This window comes from Colletotrichum phormii (assembly GCF_030913505.1).
Source record: "Colletotrichum phormii strain CBS 102054 chromosome Unknown BDP81scaffold_41, whole genome shotgun sequence".
NCBI lineage: Eukaryota > Fungi > Ascomycota > Sordariomycetes > Glomerellales > Glomerellaceae > Colletotrichum > Colletotrichum phormii.
Window position 1 is genome coordinate 66,418 of NW_026851483.1, and position 14,294 is coordinate 80,711.

Below are 14,294 nucleotides of genomic sequence, written 5' to 3' on the forward strand. Positions count from 1 at the left end.
CCCACTATCCGACCAACTCATACTAGAATCCCTCAGGTCTTAATGTAACTGTAATACCTTCTACATGATCTACCCCTCGGAAACATCAGGCCAAACGCCGAAACCCAACCCCTTAGACCACTGCCGGATAAAGCACTCGCAAACGACTGCTGAACGGCATCCCATCCCGAAACGTCTTGGCGGTATCACCGGAAGACGGTGCGGAACCACGAAAATCAGAGGAAACCCACATTTCCGATGGACGCTGCCGTAGGCTTTATGCGCGCGGCTCTTGTGATTTTGTAGAGTTCACGCTCGCAGCGGGAAGCATCGACAGTTAATATACAGGAATTAACCACTAAATTTGGCAAAAGAGGGTTCATTTGATTGATCGCCTGCCAGGATGAGTTCCTTACCTAAGGCAAGGAGAGTGAAGACTAGAGAATGGAAGAAAAAGAACACTGAGAGAACCCCGCTGCGAGTCATTCCGATCGTATCATTTCCCATCTCTTACCGATAAAGTCTAAATAACCGACCTCTCCATCGCCAGATCCTTAAGGAACTGGAGTTAAGTACCCGTAGGACTGAATCTCAAGCTAGATCTCCCCGTCTCTACGGATTATGCATATCCGACACCCTGCCAAGTTTTCCGTTCTAGAATCCTTACCAACCACTTACATCGCCGAGTCGGGTGCAAAGAACGGCTCCGACTTACCTCTCCGGTTCCCCTTGTGCATATTATCGGCCGAGTCAAGACGAGTCAAGACGAGTCATTCCAGTCTCCATCGATATGAGACCCAAGAGTCTTGGACACAGCCTACAAATACGCAACACGGCGTCAATCTGCTCCCGGAAAGGGCCACCCTCGGACTTCAGTTCGAGACAACGCCAAGGTTCAGTCATCACGAAAGCCAAGTCCTCCTCAGTTCGGCGAATGCTTATCGATGCTTGACCATTTCTACCGATCCATTTCCTACGCTCCCGACGTCTTGACTATAGAACTGACTTGAACCCCCCGCGTACCACATGGGTTCAGTCCTCGGCGGGTTGTCTCTCCCGGCAGTTCCGAACTAGTTCCGAAGAGGCTCTCGCTGAGTCTGTAACTCTGTGCTCCAGTCTTGGCTACCATTCTTCGCAACATCAAGAAGAAGATAAACATCAAGCTGACAAATGCCGGACACCCCTCGTCGTCAGTCTTGCGGATCACGGATGACGCGTTCGCTATCCCAGAACACGTACGGATACCGTAGATGTGTGCATCAGATCTCTCTTCTTGGGTATATTCACTGAGCTATAACAACCTGAATCCTCACCACCCTCGCCATCCACATATCCATACACCCGCCCTGCTCTTCCCTTGGCCTCCCCTCCCCATAGACCATGCCCGCCGGGGAGTTTAACCCCACGTCCCGCCACCACCACCCCCACGACCGCCCTTCCTCTGCGCACTAAGCCTCCAATCGTCCTCTCCAGCATACTTATTATGCAGCGGCTGGATCCTCTCCGCCTGCTTCCTCTTGGACAACCGATCCGTCGGCGCAACCTTGAAGAACGTCGGCGCCGCATCCACGAGCCACTTGGGCTCGATGCTCGTCGTGCAGTGCATGTACTCCTTCGTCGTCAGCACGAGCGTGTGGTAAATGACCCACTCGGCCTGCTTCCCAAACAGCGCCGAGCTCGGGTGCAGGTACACCGGCGTCCCCTCGATGAGCGTCTTGTACCCTTCCTGCGGATCCTTGCGCGCCGCGTTGCGGAAGAAGCCAGAGCACAGCGCCTGCCGCACAATCTGCGTGTGCCGCCCGCAGCTGACGACGGGATGCCGGTACCGGTCCATGATCTTGACGAGCTGGTCGTGTACGTCCTTGGCGCGCTTCATGGACCTGGCCTGGATAAAGTTTTCGAAACACCACGGGCTCGAGTAGCTGCTCTGCTTCCACGAGTTGTAGACGTTGAGCAGAGTGAGATGGTCGCCGTGCGGGTCGTGGAATTTGGCCTTCTTCTGATCCGCTTGCGATTGCTTCTCCTTGGGGCGGTAAAAGACGTTGGGCAGGTTGAGCATGGCGACGATGATGAGCATTTCGGCTGAGCACTTCATGTCGATGGAGATGATGAGCACCTTGGCCAGCGACGGTTCCATGGGGAAGTCTGCCATCTTTCGTCCCAGACGCGTCAGCAGGCCCTCGTCGTCTAGAGCACTGAGCGCGTATAGCTCTTCTAATGCCGTAAGCATAGTATTGATAGGCGGAGGGTCCATAAAGTCAAAGTGCAACAGGTCGTTGATGCCCATGGCCTTAAGCATGAGAATGACGTGGGACAAGTTCTGTCTTTGAATCTCAGGAATGGTCGTGGGCAACATCTCTGACTGGTACGCTGCTTCGGTGTACAGGCGGAAACACTTTCCAGGTCCGGTACGTCCGGCACGGCCAGCACGTTGATTTGCCTGAGCTTGAGAAATCGGGGTGACGACCAATGAGTCCATGCCCAACTTGGGATCGTAGGCGTTCTGTTTGACGAAACCAGGGTCAACGACGAAGTAGATGTTATCGATTGTGATGGAAGTTTCGGCAATATTGGTTGCAATGACCACCTTTCGGCAGCCGGGGGGCGCGGGATCGAAAATACGACTCTGCATCTCGTTGGGGAGTGCAGAGTACACCGGTAGGATGATAAGCTCTGGGACGTTGGGTCCTAATGCTTTCATCCGCTCGTATAGAATCTCGGCCGATGTGTCGATTTCTTCCTGACCCGTCAAGAAAAGCAAGATATCTCCTGGAGGCTCGGTAAGGTGAATTTGCATGACGGTGACGAGCGCGGCATCGAGGTAATCAGACTCGGGCTCGCGCGAGTACAGCACCTCGACGGGGAACGTGCGACCAGGGATCGTGAAAATGGGACAGCCGTCAAAGTACGACGAGAATTTGTCGGCATCGAGGGTTGCTGATGTGGCAATAACCTTGAGATCCTTCCGACGCTTCATCGTCTTCTTCAGAAGCGCGAACAAGACATCCGTAGAAATGGTACGCTCGTGGGCCTCGTCGAGCATAATAACCGAGTAACGCCTCAGATCGGGGTCGACGAGAATCTCACGCTGCAGCATACCATCCGTCATGTACTTGATCTTGGTCGCCGGGCTAGTCTTGTCCTCGAATCGAATCGTGTATCCAACAGCCTCACCCAGCAGAGTGCCAACTTCCTCGGCCACACGCTTCGCAACAGACATGGCGGCGACACGTCTGGGCTGTGTGCAACCAATGACTCCGTCGTTGGCGAAGCCATCTTCGGCGAGGTATTGCGTAAGTTGTGTCGTCTTGCCTGAGCCAGTCTCTCCGATGACGACCATGACTTGGTGCTCCCTGACAGCGTCCAAGAACTTCCGCCTAAAGGCGAACACGGGCAACGACTCTCGTTGATCCTTGATGCTCATGTTCGTCCGCTTGCCGAATGCCTGATCCTTTGGCGCCACCGCTCGCTTCCATTCCGGAACAGCGTCGGGCTTGCTCTGGGCCATCTGTGACTTGGCGTTTCGTAGATCGCTGGCGAACTTGCGCTTGTCTGGATCTGCCATCGGGTCGTTCCACTGCGCAGAGAGGTCGACCTTGGAGTCTTCCGCCGCCGCAGCCTCCGCTTCTTGTTGTTTCAGCTCCTTTCTCTCCTTTGCCAGTGCAGTACCTGACATGGCAGCTCTGTTCATAGAGCCATCGGGCGCTTTGACGACTCGAATGGGTGACAATTCCAGGGATTGCTTCGTTTGACCGGCCAAGAACGGCGGTTCCTCCTCTCGAACCTCGATATCGACATCCTGTTCCAGCTCCAGCTCTCCGTCGCCCGTCAGCGTCGCGTTGTAATCTTCTTCGAGGTCGGGGTAATCGGAGGCCTTTGCGACACCGGATGCGATCAGCTGACGGATCTCCCATCTCTCCGGCGACGTCATGCGCTTCTTCTGTCGGCGAGGTTGATGCTGCGGTGGCGGCATCGGCCCGTCATCAAACATGTTACCGTTCCGGCCACCACCGCCGCCCAAGGCTTGCATATTTGCACCCGAGGATATCCTGTCCTCCGGGTAGAGATCCATGCCCGTCTCTTGATCCACCTCTTTCATCGACAGCCCTATCCTGTTTGCCTCAATATTGACGACCTTGACCTTGACGTCCTGTCCCTTTTCCAGCAGGTCGGACGGGTGATTAACCCGCTGGCCTTCCACCAGCCTGGAAATGTGTACCAATCCATCTACCTTGCCACGAACACCGTGGAGGTTCACAAAGGCGCCAAAATCCTTGATGCCAGTGACGTGTCCGCTATACACCTTGTGCAACTGAGGCGCATCGTCGACTTCGGGCTCGGGCGCCCTCCTAAAGCGGCCATCGTCTTCGTCGTCGTAGTTGCGTCTCCGACTCCTCTGCTTCAGTGAAGGGCCGCTCTCGAAATCGTCGTGCTCCCGTGATCTCGACCGGTACTTGTCGCGCTTCCTCCGCTCCCTTGACCGTGACCTCCCCCTCCGCTTCCGCCTTGAATCGCGCCCGTCGTCTGGACTGCGGCTCCGCTTGCGCGAGTCCGATTTATCTTTCCGCGCCTTGCCCTCCAGGCCCTCCAACAGCGCCAGCGTATCGTCAATGGCGTCGACACCGTCTCCTATGCTATCGTACGCCACCGGCTTGTCGGGCACCGAGAGGCCTCGGAAGATCTCGTCCTTTTCTGCGGCGCTGCGGTGGTGGTGTTGGTCGCTGGTGCCGGCACCGTTGCTGTTCTTGTTTGCTTTGCCCCTCATCTTTGGGTGCATAGTGAGCACCAAGCGGTCGACGCTCTCGACTAAACTCGGGGGGAAGTCGGCGCCCATGCCGGCGAGCTTCTTCTTGAAGCCATCGTAGTCTTCGGCGTCGACTCGCTGGGCAATGATGAACTCGGCGAGCGTCTTGTCGGAAACACCCAAATGGTTCTGCAGTTCGGAGGTGACCTTGGACACGAGCGACAAGAGCTCGAGATTCAAGAGGTCATCCATGATGGTCGAGAGTTAGGGACCTGCGGGTGAATACAGGATCTCGGAAGTGCGATGGTCGCTGGTTGAGGCCTCAAAAAAGTCTAGGTTGCTGCACGCTGCGCGCGCGACCGAGACATGACAGCACTGACAGGGAAGCATCGGAGAAAGCACTTTCCGCTCCGACGTTGCCCTACTAAAGACCTGGAACCGCCACCCGGCGCTCTCGGCCAGGTACGTACTGTTTGCGGGACGGGACCTGGAGCTCTGCCAGAAACCTTTCTCGAGCTACCTTTTAATTGATGATTGACCTTCCGATGCTTGTCCATGGATGAGTGAAGTACTTACCATCATTTGAATATGTTGTTCTAGAAAGCAGAATTGTAGCCATGGCTGGCGTGTGGACATTCTGCGGCTTTTTCCTCGTTTAACCACCCTATTCGCGTCACTTTCTCATTGATTTCGGTTATGTCTTTTAATTTCTCTCCATTTCTCTTACCACCAGACTTTATGACAATTAAAGGTGCTCAAAGGTAGATTGTTGAAGGGAAATTAAGGAAAGGGCAAGCGCGTAAGTATGACGGGGAGTCAGAGACATTGACGGCGAGAGAGAGCCAAAGCCAGATCTTGGCACCAACATGAAGGTCTGTAGAGCTACCTGCCTGTCTCGAAGCTCTGAACAAGTACCGAAATCTCAGCGGTGGAGCTCCAGAAGATATCACTCCACAGTCTCCAGAACAGAGTCTCCCAGAGTTTCCATGTCAGTTCAGTTATTCGCGACGATTCAGATCAGTACCGTAGGTCTAGAACAGTGCATTACTTTGCAGGATTATGTGTGATATATACTATTACTAGACTGGGGCTGTTCTTGAGCCACGAGATCGTGCCATGAAAATTGCTTGACGATACCGCTACTTCCGAGCATTCGTCACGCCCAATTTCCTTCACCTGAACGTCAACCCACCCACCACCCTCCCGCATTGCCAGAGCAACATCTGGATGTGGGGTTCCCGCAATTTTAGTAGGTGTCGTCCGTGTTCTACCTGTACAGCCAGCCTGCATTGGTTCCATGCAGGGTCCATAGTTGATGCTAGGTAACCTTTGGGTTCCCTGTCGTTAGCACGCGGCAGTGATACATTTGAGACTACGAAGCAATAGACGCGCATATTGTAAGAATAAAGTAATGGTATTGAATGAATTTGCAAGGTATCCCCGACGCCTGGTGTGATGATGATGATGATATATCTCAAAGTCGTTATCATGGATGCGAGCCTGTTGTCCTCCTCAGGAGCGGCTTCTAATTCGCACCAAACTCCGCTCGGCTGTATCTGGGTATTGTATTCGTTGAGCAAACCGTGCTCGTCTGTTGCCTGCTGGTAGGTGATGGTCTTTGTTTATCGCACAAATCATGGCCTGCAAAAACTTTTGGTGCCTATGCTGCGGAAGCCGAGGGCCGGTAGCCTCTGTGCCCCGAGCACTTTCTATCGAGCCGGCATGAGAGAAGGCCTGGACCTCACTCTTCCTTTTCCATTTCTTCGAATATCTTGATCAGACTTCGCACACCCTTGAGTGCGTTTTCGTCAGGACCCTGGCCGGGGGTCCACTGCGCGTGGGCGAAATCGATGAGTTTCAACGTGAAAACCTTGGACAGTTGGTCGTCGGAGTCGGAGTCTGAAGCGTCACCGTCATCGGGAATGTGGAACGTCACACGGTCTTCCTCGATCAGCTCGATGCCACTATCGACGCGGAGGGTAGTTCTACCAGGCTTCTCGCCATCTGCCTGAAGCTTGGCCTCAACCGCGGCCTCGATACCATCGACGGCCGCGTTGTTCAGCTCAATGGCTTCCCTGAGCTTCTCGCCATCTCCCTCAAAGACAAACAGCAAGCTGGCCGAGTACATCCTGCTCTCTTCCGAGGAGAGAACACGTTCAACGTTTCGCAGATCGTGGAGGAAAGCCGAGACAACGGCGCGCGCTAGGTCGTCATCGATACCGGCGGCCTTGTTGAAGATGAATTTGCGGAAGTTTTCGACAACGTTATCGGTGTTTACGTAGGTGCGACCATAGTCCTTGTCGTATACCTTATAGTCGTTGTGGTCCAGCTCGGACTTCATGGTGGAGCCGCGCCATACTTTCATACCGGCGATCCTGAAGCCCAGGGGGGCGTGTGTGGTCTTGCTCGCGATGTCGTCGAATCTGCGCTTCTTCTCGGCAGGCGCATCGTCGGCCCACAGCCTGACGCCCAACTTGACGTCGAGAAAGTTGGGCGAGGCAAAACCCCAGCCCGAGTTGTTAAGGACGACCGACTGATCAGTCTTGATCTTCTTTGACTTGTTCTGCACCCACTTTCCATTCTCCTGATGCGAATCGGCCGGGGGCTGTCCGGTAACGGAGGTTTCGAGCTCCTTCTTGGCCTCGGGTGAAGCGACGGGACCGGGAACGCCGTCTTCGACAGAGCTGAGTTCGAAAGGGTCGACGAGGCTCAGGGTTCCCCAGAATTCAGGCATTAATTCTTTGAAGTCGGAATGCGCGGGGTCTGAGTATGCGGATTGGTAAAAGTCGAGCTCTGCCTGGGTGCAGGGCTTGATGAACATGGTGCCATCGGCAGTGGTCATGGTTCCAGCACTGAAAGTGGCAAACTAATGTTAGAGTCTTGCTTCTTTCATAGCGCTTCGCAGCGCACCTCGTCGGTCGGCAAAGGAGGGCGCCGAGGACGAGGCAGAGCAACTACTTACTGGCCAGCAACAGTATGATCGTAATCGATGAGATCAGAGAGATCAGGGAGATTAGGAATCTTTGATTTACTCATCTTGTATGCGCTGGGGAAGTTTGAAAAACTAGAGGGGATCGGTGGGTGTCGAAGAGTGTTTATGGGCGATTCGCTTGCCCAGGGGATATCCTAGATGTGCCTGGCGCGTCAAAGTCGGGGTGACTGGAAAGTTTTGTAACGGATGTGATGCTAGATGGTCGTAGCGCAGCGTGGCGAACTGATTTGTTTCTGCGCGTGTCTGTCTTCTTGGCTTTCTAGTCTTCTGGCGCTGTCTATTGAGTAGATGTCGGTAAACGGCAGTCGGGTCGGCTTGGCAAGGGAAGCGAATGGAGGCGCGAGGGTAGTGGATCGGCAGTGGTGAGAACTTGAGAAGAAACGAGGCTCCAGTGTCGAGATGAAGGGGACGGGGAGAGGTTAAAATGCAGCTGGTCTGGTCCGGAGGTGTGGGAGGACGGTGACAAGGGAACAAGGTTAGATGACAGGGAGGGGGGGAGGAGGAGGAGGAGGAAGAAGAAGGAGGCGTAGTCACGAATACACGATGAATGAATGAGTGTGTTTGGTAGGCGCTGGCAGCCCAGCAGCAGCCAAATTGATTTGGGCGCGAGAGCGAGATTGAAAATGCCATTCGCGAAAGGGTACGTATCTTCGAGGCGCTGCGGTGTTGTACCTCGAACTGACTTCAAGTACTGCGAAGCCCACAGCTGGAGTGTCAGGTACTTTCAGCAGCACAAGGTACTTTTTACAGTGGATCGTCGTGCCCCATCCCCTGGCCTGAGGGAGGGTTCTATTGAGTACGTACAGTCAGTCGGGTGCCAAAAATAACGGTACACCCATTAAAACACACCTTAAACCCGACTTTTTCACCCCTTTTAACTTACTATATCAAAATCATACTAAATTCTAATAGATACGAAAAAAATCTTAAAAGCTATTAATTTTTCATTTTATATTATAGATTTCTTATATAATTAATAGAAAATATTAATAAATAAAGTAGTGTATTAAAAAGTATAAAAAAGCTGAAAATTTCAAGCGCTATATTTGAGTGGCTAAATTAGCGCTCGTAGCGCTAAAAATCCAGATCTTCTAGTGAACTAAGCGCTAAAAATATAGTGAAATCCACTATAAAAAGAAAAGTTTTAATTTTAATTCTTTTTAAAATCTAATAACTTGGAACATAAGATAATTATTATTAAAAAAAAACCCTTAACTTAGTTATAATAAATAAAATATCAAATTTTAGCTTTATATAAATATTTTCTATATAAATTAAAATAAGATACTTAGTTAGATGCACATCTGTAAAGTTGGCTGTTTTTGGTGTAAAAACGACGATTACCATTGTTTATGGCGACCCACTGTATCTATGGAGTACGGAAGTAGGTACCTCCTTAAAGTACCTTACCTTGTGCGAGCGGCATTAGGTATTGGCGGACAAAAGAAGGCAATCAGCGCTGTTCTCTCTCCTCCAACTCGGCCTGGGATGATCATGGATAGAAGAACACAAGGACACAACGTCGCAACGGTGCTGGCGGCAGCAGCAGGCATGATTTACCACGGGGTGAGGTGGATGGCACGGGATGGAACGAAGGGGAAAAGGGACCAGAACAAACGCAAAAAGACAACCACCCCGCTGCGCTACTTCCTCTTCCGCCCCCCTCCACCTCCAGGCTCTGTGTGCCCCTCCAAAAAAGACCCTTGCCGGCCGCTGCGGGAATCCCACGTTGGAAAACAAAAAGGTGGCGGAAGCTGCGAATCTTGCTCAGCCACATCACCAATGAACTCTTCCTCTCTCTCTCCTTTTGGCTTCAATTCAGCCCTTTTCCTTTCAAAGTCCGCCTTGTCCAGCCGCTGGCCCATGTCGCTCCCACATCCAGGCGCACACACGAACCACTGGCATCCCACACTCGAGCCACTCCGTGAGCCATGGGCCTCAACCGCCTGTCCCACAGTCGGCCGAGTGCCTTACATACTCAAGTTCCTTGTCTCTTCCCCTCTGTTCAACCTTGCTCCAAAGTTCCAACATGGGCCTGAATAGGCGCAGCTCATTTTCCCTTTATTTGCACGACACAGCAAGTCGAGGCTTTGATCAAAGGCGTCGTTGTCAACGAGCTAACCCCCACTTGTCGTCAATAGACTGAGGTATCTAGCAGGCCAAAGGATGATGCGTCAGCTGGACTGTGACCTCGCTTACAGCGTATCTTTCCGAGTCTGACTCTGGCTTCCATGGAAACTTCGCTCTCGGGACTTGTTGAATTTGAATGACCTAGACGGTATGACTGTATCCCGTCAATCGGCGTCGACATTACACGAAATACCAGTCGCGAGTTTCGCCATGGCCGAAGATCTGGATCACACCGTTGGACAGGTTATCACGATGCCGTCCACCAACACAACCACCAAAATGGTGCATCGCCTCGCCTGTGAGATCCAAATCGAACCAACGGCCCGTATCTATCTCTTTTTACAATACCACCAGCTGCTCGGGTCATGTCGTGTTGGCTGCATTCAATAATCTCACCGCTGCCTCTCCAGCGCACGAGAAGTTCCCCTCCTGCTCTCCTGTGACAGGACCGAATCATGTCAGCTGGGCTTTCCACGCAGCAGATGGAATATGCAGCCCGCCGCCTTGGTCAGTCATCATCCATCCTCCTCCTCTTCCTCCTCCTGCGGCGCACGCCATACGAATGCGACGGGACTTGTCATGCATGGTGATTGTAACTCCGCCTCACGTTTTTCGCCTCAAAGAAGCGAAAAGCCGCGCTGCAACTGCAAGCCATCCTACAATTCCAATGACATTGTGCCGCGTCCCACGTAGGCACGCACGGCACGCAGGCTTCCCACCAACCCGCCGCGCTTTCACGTTGCAAACCCCTGAGCAACCCATGCTCTCGGAGACAATTGGCTCGCCGTCTGCGTTTGTCTGGAAGATCGTCTGCAGCAGGCCTCTGATAACTGGGAGTGCCTGAGGTGATTGGGTCGCATGGATTCGCACAACAGGCAAAGTTTAGATCGAACCCACGATCTGCGCATGTCGACTTTCATGCCTAAACAGTATCTCATGTTTTTTGAAAACACTTTTGTTGTATCAGTGCGGAACAGAAATCGGCTTGAGAATGCATCTCTTCATAACCGTGTGTTCTTCTTCAACTTTACTCTGGATGTGAGTCGTGAGGTGAGAAAGGTGACGATGCAGCCTGACTCCTTCCTTTTTAAGTGGAAAGAGGAGGAGAGGAGCCTGGAATTCAGATTGGAAAGAACGAGAAACGCGCTTTCTGTGTAGGTAGATACCTAACCCGTAGTTGCCTTACTCTTCAGCGGACTATTCAGCGGACTATTCAGGACTTCAATGACGTGAATCAATCGCTGCTGCTCTTCTTCACTTCCAAAGCAACCAACCTGCTTCTCTTCGCTTCATTCTCAAACATCTTGAGGACTTGCTCTTCCTCTTCTCATGCAATAGGACATCCATCTTCAACCTCAACAAGAACATCACAACAACATGGCAGGCAAAAAGGCCAGCACGGCGGATCGCGGCCCAACTGCCATGCACAAGTATCGCGGTACTGGTTTCGAGGGTATGTCTCATTGGAGAATAATCGATCGCGGCTGTGCTTTGCTGACATGGTCTCCCAGAATTCTATGCCGACCCTCCCATGACTCCTGCCGAAGCCCAAGAGGAGCGCGAGAATATCTACAGCCTGTAAGTGATTCTTGTCATTCTTCACTAGCCCCGGGCAATGACTGACGTGGGCTTTTAGAGACCTGAACTTCGCCGAGTAAGACTATTCCTTCCTCATATGGCCATTCACCTTCAACTAACGAACGGAAAGACGCATCCAATCATGCATCCAGCGCTACCGCGCTCGCCGCCGTCTAGGTGCTTCCGACCAGATCTTCAACAAGTACCTCTTCCTGGGAGGCATCGACTCCACCCCTCGCATGTTTGGCGGCAACCTTGATGCCGATCTCAAGGACATGACACCGGCGGAGAAGCGGGAGGCAACGGCCATTGACACGGTCCACAGCTCCGGCGGTGGCGCTCGCTTCTACAACGAGGATGATCCTGAAGGTTGGGATGTCGACTTTGCCGGTGTAGTCGCGGGTTTCTGCTCCGAGACTCTGCCCAAAGAGACGGCCTGGAATTACGCACACATGGGCAAGGCGGTTGGCCTGATTGAGAACTTTCTCACCTACATCCTCCAGCACGATGTATGCCCGGAGTATGACGCCAATGTCAAGGAAGCTCTTGATTTCTGCCAAAAGGCCAAGGTCGACCTGCCGTTGAGTCACCAAGCTCTCCTTCGGTTCCCTGGTCAGTTCAACCTGGCGCTGTCGGAGCTGTTTTGCAAGGACTTTTACTTCTTCGGAGACCGCGACGAGTTCCAGCGTCCAGAGAACTTCTCCCCCGAAGCAGTCTTTAAGATTGCAATGGCAATGACTGCCACCAAGGAGCAGTATGATGCCGTCACCAGTGTTCTGAAAAATGGCACCATTGAGGTCATCGGCGAGGAGGAGTGCAGCGTCGAGATCATCTCTATTCACCGGTCCACAGTCGAGTCGCGCAAGCTCACCCGAAGCATCCTCTTAGGCAAGGGACACCGATTCGAGCCCGTTGGAACAATAGTCACAAAGCCCTGCGTCATTGAGGATGGCTATGACTACGGAGAGGACATCAATTTGTCCGATGGACAGCGAGATACCTTCTATCTGGAAGACTCAATCCTGCAGCGTCTGAAGCCAGGCTTCAAGCTGCAACTCTGCGTCTGCGAGCTCAACATTGGCATCAAGTTCATCAAGCAGGCTGGCCAGGTCCTCGTGGAGTGGTATACCTTCCTGCCGCAGAACCTCATGCGACACTACAAGGAGCCCGTACCCAATGAGCGCCCTGCCCCTTCTGCCATCAAGGTAGACGAGGAGACTGGAAAGGAGAACATGATTGGGAAATAAGTGCCTGCGATAGTTCGTCAAGGTAGTCAGAACAACAGCTGGATGTCACCACGAGAGTATCACCAGAGTTGGCCCTCTCACAGGGAGGATGGAGGTCACTGGATAGAAGGCTCACGAGCAAGGTTGCGGCTTGAGGCTGGAAACGGGTCATTGAATTAGACTTCCTCCGAGGTAGCTACGTCACGGAGGCATCGGCGTTTCGGAAAGATTGGACCAAGATACCCCTTCATAGTGATGAATTGAGAGGATCTAGTGCCTAGTGTATATGAATAATGCAGTGATAATTCCCACCAGTGTCTCGCGTAAAACTCGTGCAAAACGTTATTACTTCGTCAAACCCCCCAACTCCACATGGCGACGGGATCCAAATTCCCCGTGCTCATACAAACCAGAACCAATTTACAAAAGCCACCAGTAGAATAACAAGCCGGGCAAGCCTAAGCGAAGAAAAGCCACGATGGCCAAAGAGAAACAAGAACAAGAATCTCAAAGGTAGCAGTGGATAGCAGCAGCAGAGTCAAAGACCTTACAACGCCACTCTAAATCCCAATTCTGCTCTAATCCCGAGTCTGAATCTTGTTATCCCCAGCCACGACCTCGGCATAACTAGGCGGCACAGCACCATCACTGCTTCCCTCCCCAGCACCCTGCTGCTCAGAGTGCTGCTGCTGAGGCTGCTGCTGCGGCTGTCTAGAGGACCCTCCAGCGTTGTTGTTGCTGTTGTTCGTGGTACCGTATCCGACGGCGCCGCCACCCTTGCCATTGTGCTGCGAGGGGCGGGGCTGCTGACGCGGTTCCTGGGTGTGAGGACCGTTACCGTTGCCGTTTCCGTGGACAAAGACGTATGTGACGCGGCCGTTGCCGCCCTCGCGGTCCTGTTGCGGGACGGAGTCGTATTCGTAGTCTGGCTCGGGGAACTTGGCGATGATGTACCAGGCGTGGATGAGGCCTGGGATGTAGCCTAGGAGGCAGAGGAGGATGTTGATTATTGAGTCTGCGCCGCAGATGCCGCGCTTTACCCAGACTATGAAAGAGTAACCGGTGTTAGATATGGTTCGATGCGCAATGGGGGAGTTTGTGGGAATGCGCTGGAATGCGCGATTACGGGGGACGTACCTGGGAGAGGCGGGAAGAGCAGGGCCAGGAGGCCGAGGAAGATGTCTGCGGAACACATTCTGGTGGGCGTGATGCTCGTGTGTATGTGTATGGAGTGATGGAAAGAGACTCTTGAGGGTCTCTGCGGTGTTGTTGTAGTGATGTGAATGTGTCGCTTTTTCTGAAGGATGCTAAAAAGTAAATGGTGGGTGACAGGACGGTGCAAATAAGGTGACGTTTGCGCCTCTTTGCCTCTCAAGGTTTCGGTCCCGCGGGCTCAGGTGAGGTCAGCAGGCAGCGAAGTAATTGAGCCGGGTACAGTAGGTACGTACATAACGGGTGGTACGGGTGGCGGAGCTGGGGTGAGGCGCGAGCGACTGGTGAGGCGTGGGGGGCTTGCGTAATTGTTGCTAGTTAGGTCCGAGGTAAGACGGCGAGATGATTGGTTGATGCGGAAGAACATGCGGCCGAGGCGGAGGCAGCGGGGGGATCAGAAGTGGGGCTGTGAGGTTCCTGAGGGGCATCGCCG

The 14,294-nt window shown here is 53.1% G+C and overlaps 4 protein-coding genes across 4 annotated transcripts; 1 reads left to right on the forward strand and 3 right to left on the reverse strand.

The window, feature by feature from the left end:
* Positions 1–1,375: 1,375 nt before the first annotated feature.
* Positions 1,376–5,032, reverse strand: BDP81DRAFT_476705 (helicase associated domain-containing protein; the record flags this gene model as incomplete). The annotated part of the gene is made up of 1 exon (XM_060594787.1): positions 1,376–5,032. Exon 1 carries the CDS (start codon positions 4,973–4,975, stop codon positions 1,376–1,378), a length of 3,600 nt encoding a protein of 1,199 aa, XP_060437920.1. The 5' UTR covers positions 4,976–5,032.
* Positions 5,033–6,464: 1,432 nt separating this feature from the next.
* Positions 6,465–7,759, reverse strand: BDP81DRAFT_335621 (inositol polyphosphate kinase; the record flags this gene model as incomplete). The annotated part of the gene is made up of 2 exons (XM_060585863.1): positions 6,465–7,575; positions 7,686–7,759. The coding sequence occupies 2 exons, from the start codon at positions 7,757–7,759 to the stop codon at positions 6,465–6,467; spliced, it is 1,185 nt and encodes a 394-aa protein (XP_060437921.1).
* A 3,354-nt stretch (positions 7,760–11,113) lies between these two features.
* On the forward strand, positions 11,114–12,933 carry BDP81DRAFT_169260 (argonaute siRNA chaperone complex subunit Arb1). Its single transcript, XM_060582147.1, has 4 exons — positions 11,114–11,298; positions 11,357–11,423; positions 11,482–11,499; positions 11,554–12,933. The coding sequence occupies exons 1-4, from the start codon at positions 11,223–11,225 to the stop codon at positions 12,668–12,670; spliced, it is 1,278 nt and encodes a 425-aa protein (XP_060437922.1). The 5' UTR covers positions 11,114–11,222; the 3' UTR covers positions 12,671–12,933.
* Positions 12,934–13,227: 294 nt separating this feature from the next.
* Positions 13,228–13,844, reverse strand: BDP81DRAFT_335514 (uncharacterized protein; the record flags this gene model as incomplete). The annotated part of the gene is made up of 2 exons (XM_060585855.1): positions 13,228–13,694; positions 13,787–13,844. 2 exons carry the CDS (start codon positions 13,842–13,844, stop codon positions 13,228–13,230), a joined length of 525 nt encoding a protein of 174 aa, XP_060437923.1.
* Positions 13,845–14,294: the final 450 nt, after the last annotated feature.

Excerpts from the sequence above, each read along its gene's own strand:
- BDP81DRAFT_169260 (XM_060582147.1), top strand. The coding sequence starts at position 11,223 with ATGGCAGGCAAAAAGGCCAGCACGGCGGATCGCGGCCCAACTGCCATG. Across the intron at positions 11,299-11,356 it reads TCGCGGTACTGGTTTCGAGG|AATTCTATGCCGACCCTCCC; the intron begins GTATGTCTCATT and ends ATGGTCTCCCAG.